This window comes from Lytechinus variegatus, chromosome 7 (genome assembly GCF_018143015.1).
Source record: "Lytechinus variegatus isolate NC3 chromosome 7, Lvar_3.0, whole genome shotgun sequence".
In the NCBI taxonomy this organism is placed as follows: Eukaryota; Metazoa; Echinodermata; class Echinoidea; order Temnopleuroida; family Toxopneustidae; genus Lytechinus; species Lytechinus variegatus.
Window position 1 is genome coordinate 19,083,621 of NC_054746.1, and position 4,040 is coordinate 19,087,660.

The 4,040-nt window shown below is 38.0% G+C and overlaps 1 protein-coding gene across 1 annotated transcript; it reads right to left on the reverse strand.

Annotated features, from left to right (window-relative positions):
- Positions 1 to 1,227: 1,227 nt before the first annotated feature.
- LOC121418656 (fatty acid-binding protein type 3-like) lies at positions 1,228 to 3,803 on the reverse strand. The gene is made up of 3 exons (XM_041612639.1): positions 3,695 to 3,803; positions 2,518 to 2,788; positions 1,228 to 1,625 (listed from the first exon to the last, which is right to left on the reverse strand). Exons 2-3 carry the CDS (start codon positions 2,761 to 2,763, stop codon positions 1,482 to 1,484), a joined length of 390 nt encoding a protein of 129 aa, XP_041468573.1. The 5' UTR covers positions 2,764 to 2,788; positions 3,695 to 3,803; the 3' UTR covers positions 1,228 to 1,481.
- Positions 3,804 to 4,040: the final 237 nt, after the last annotated feature.

Genomic DNA, 4,040 nt, shown 5'->3' on the forward strand with positions numbered 1-4,040 from the left:
TAAGAGACTTTGATGCTATTCTTTTAATTTCGTCTTCTTTTACCAAAGAGGCCGCCTTTGAGGAGATGCAGAATCATGCCCTTTTCTTTTGCAAGAAAGGGTGTTTTGCCAAAAGATCCAGTTAATGAGATGCCGTATCTCGTCTATTTTGGGGTCATATAGGTCGAGTTGACGACATTCTGAATATTTTTTTTTACCATAAACGTTGATTTGACAAGATGCCGAACTTCGTCTGTTAAGGCATAAAGATTGAGTTGACGCGATGCCGAATTTTGCCCCGGGGGGGGGGGGGGGCAAAGAGGTCGAGTTGACGAAATGCCAAATATTGTCATATTAGGCGTAAAATGGTCGGGTTGGCCACATCTCGACTTCTTTGACCGAAAACCCCCAAGATGATACGGTTCCCAGCCGTCGAATTGCCAAAATGTTGGCTCTCATTGTATTGTAACAAACATTCAAGTGGACGAGATCAGGGGCGGATCCAGGATTTTTAAAAAGAGGGGCACAAGAACATCGGGTTGACGAAATTACGAAACTCGTCTTCTAGGAACAAATTAAATCTTGTTGGCATTATCAAAGCCTATCATAATAAAAGGTTCGTGAGATGCCGAATCTTCTCTTCATTGGCCTGACCAAAATTATGAAGTCGACAAAATTCAAATCTGTTGACTGGGATACCAAAAGTTAAATTAACTAGATGTCGAATCGCAGTGAACCTCACGGGCCTTCCCCATCATTGTCTTTACCCAGCTTTTCTTTTCTTTTCTTTCTTTCTTTTATTTCTTTCTTTCACTCTTTCTTTCTTCCTTCCTTCCATTCACTTTCTTTCGCTCTTTCTTTCACTCTTTCTTTTGCTCTTTCTTCCGCTCTTTCTTTTGCTCTTTCTTTCTCTTTTTCGTTTTGTCTATGAATCCCTCCTATCCCTACTTCCTCTCTATTTCCCTTCCCTCTTTCAATCCGATTTGCTATCTTTTCAAATCATCCCTCTTCTTTTTCCCTTTTTTCTTTTCTTCTTTACGCGACCCCTCTTTTGGATTCAACTATTTCCTTTTACTTCCTTTTCATCATTTTTTCTTCTGTTTGCATAGTCTCTGTTTTGAAATTGTAGTTTAAATCGTTTATATTTAGTTTTTATTATATCGTTTAAAGACAAGGTATTGAGTTTAAAGATAATTAAAGTCACATTTAACCTACAGACACAAAACACGGACATATATCACGAGGACATAAACTTTTATATTGTTAATTTATTTACAAGCGGTCCATTCAAGTATTAATGATGATAGTATGTGGAGATCCCGGAATGTTGTCGAACATGTGTTACGATGCTGAAATAAAGGTATAACCTTGAGAGGTTGTCGAGAATTCGGTCAAAAATAGTGCTAGTGATTTTAAATTCGTGAGATGAGATAATGTTTACAATTATATACAGTCTTTCTTCATCAAAGGCATATTGCAGATGACATGATGTCTATATCAATTTAAGCTTTGTTGAAGTAGAATTTGGCGACGGTCCCGCCGACGTCGATGGTTGAGACGAGTTGACTTCCGACGATCTGGCGGATGAGCTTGGCGCCCTTCTCGCCGGTAAGGACCAGACTATCACCGTCCCATGATGCAGTAACCTGTAAAAGAAAAAAATAAAATGATAAGAAAATTTATAATTATAATCATATTCACGACGACAACATTAAACAGAATTAAATTTAGTAATAGATACATCTTCATCAATGTTGCCATTGATGAAGATGATGATGATGGTGGTGGTGGTGAAGACGGATGTATATTAGGTATACTGATGGCAGTGGTAGTAATGACGCCAGGGACGTGGGGGGGGGGGCTGGCGGGGCTTCAGCCCCCAACTTTTTTCATGGTCAGCCCCCACCTTTCAAAACCGTTCCGCGGCCCCCATGACAGTGATGATGATCGATGGTGAAATTCTATTCGACACAACCATTTGCCCACAAAAATCGTAGATGGAACTTTATTCTTTATATTAAATTTATGAGAAATTTTAGTTTGTAAGGCTACGTTATACCTATTTTAAAGTATAACTGCTAGTATACCAAAAATATTGATTGATGTATAGATTATTGATTGAACGATTGATTCATTTATACATTTATGGGTTGTTCTATTGCTGCCAAATGAAATGACTGACTAATCAAAACATCCGTTGGTTGGCTAATTATTTGATTAATTTAAATAGGCCTACGTATACGCGATTGCTTCATTTATGGTTGGTAAAACATCTCTCAATCTTAAGTGATCTTTACCGAATGATGCAAATAGGATTACTAATTGATTGATTGGTCAATCAACTGATTTATTTCCTGATTCTATTAATGATTGATTGCAATGGTTTTGTTTCTTTGTGTAGATGATTGCTCGAATGATTAACTGAATGACTAATTTCTAATGTAGGTCCGAAGTAAAGTTAATTGACTGGTTGATCACTGATTTCGACTCGCGAAACTCCAAAGTTAAAAGATATATCAAAGACATTTGATTACAAACCTTGACGGTCACGGTGCCCATAAGGAGCTCTGTCTCGAACTGTGTTCCTACGGCGAAAGAGGTTGTACGTGTTCCACGTTGTGCCGTGGTGGTGATCTCGAAGTTGTCGCCATCCTGTTTGATGCTGATGTCCAGCTGTGGGATTTGGCCGGGAGGGCGCTTGTCGGCGGGAATCTGAAGCTTGTCGAGGACAGCATCCAAGGAATCGTGGTTGGCGAGTTTCCAGTTTCCAGCGAAGCTAGGCATGGTGAATGATTGGATTCTAAATCAACTGGAAATAAGAAGAAATATTCATCATTAATTATTCCTTCTCTGACGGACTTATAGCGCAATATTTTGCTCATATCTGGAGAGCAATCTGAGCTTACTGCTGTCATGACAAAAGCAGAAAAGAGAAAGGCATGTCACAGAAATTCTTACGAAGATGTAACTTCTGTAACAGCTCTTACTGAATTTCAGATCAGAATTTAATAATGTCATATATTTGTATAAATAAATGATAAAAAAACAGAAATACATATTTTGCAAAGTGTGAAATGCCAAAATAAAACTTTTTAAAGAAAAGACCAACAGTTCACTTTTAAACTAATTTGACAAGAAATATATCGCAATTATTTTTTCATTCAAATCATAATGGTGAACTGAACTGTACATTATAATGAAAAGTAAAATAAACAAAATCAAAAGATGAAAGAATCGAACAGGGAGAGGGTCTACTCTCCAAAATTAACGTGAGCAAGTATGAATATAAATATTTCGTGTTCGCCTAATCAAACTTTTATAAAATGTTTAAGCATAGAATACAAAGTATCCGCGGGGGTATAACATTTAACAAAATATTTAATTGATCGATCTAGTGCAGACTTCCTTTGAAATTTTGTTGAATAAATTATGGAGATGACAACAATCCTCCTGCTTCCTGTCGCTAAGGCCAAGTAAAAGACAACTTATGAAAAAAAACTTGTGATCCAGAAGACAAAAGTGCAAACTAATTGAAGAAATAGGAAAGAAAATGGAACTAGGGGAAAGGTAATTAAGACGAGACAAACGAGAAAGTAAACTGTGGTGAAAGGGGAAGATGGAAAGGGACAATTGAAAAGACAGAGATTTTATTCAATATGAAAATGAGAATCTCAGCAGTACTCGTGCGACAACAATTATGAATAGTTTATCTTACCTGGGAGAAAAATGAGAAGAGACGATGACTCCTGGACCGTTTGTTGGAGGTGTGGGGACGAGCTCTCTGCGAGGCAAGTATTTATCGAGTTCCAGTCTTCTTTCCTATTGGTCCAGGGTCTAGGCAAACAGGGAAGCGTTGGTCCTCGAAGTCATAATCAAGGAACGTGATTAACAAAGCCACAAGATAACCAACACAAGAGTGCATATAGTTCTCACCAAAATTCACCTTTGATCTGGTATTGATTCTTGGTTTCTAGACCGAAGAGTTTGAAACGTCATTTACAAGGTGCTGGTGATTGGGGGTGGGTAGGGCAAGGGGTGGAGGAGACCCAGTAATGTTCATG

What these genes read in the sequence shown, in the direction of transcription:
- LOC121418656 (XM_041612639.1), bottom strand. Translation starts at nt 2,763, where the DNA reads ATGCCTAGCTTCGCTGGAAACTGGAAACTCGCCAACCACGATTCCTTG. An exon ending in TGGGCACCGTGACCGTCAAG is followed by an intron (nt 1,626 to 2,517) that starts GTTTGTAATCAA and finishes TTTCTTTTACAG; the next exon opens with GTTACTGCATCATGGGACGG.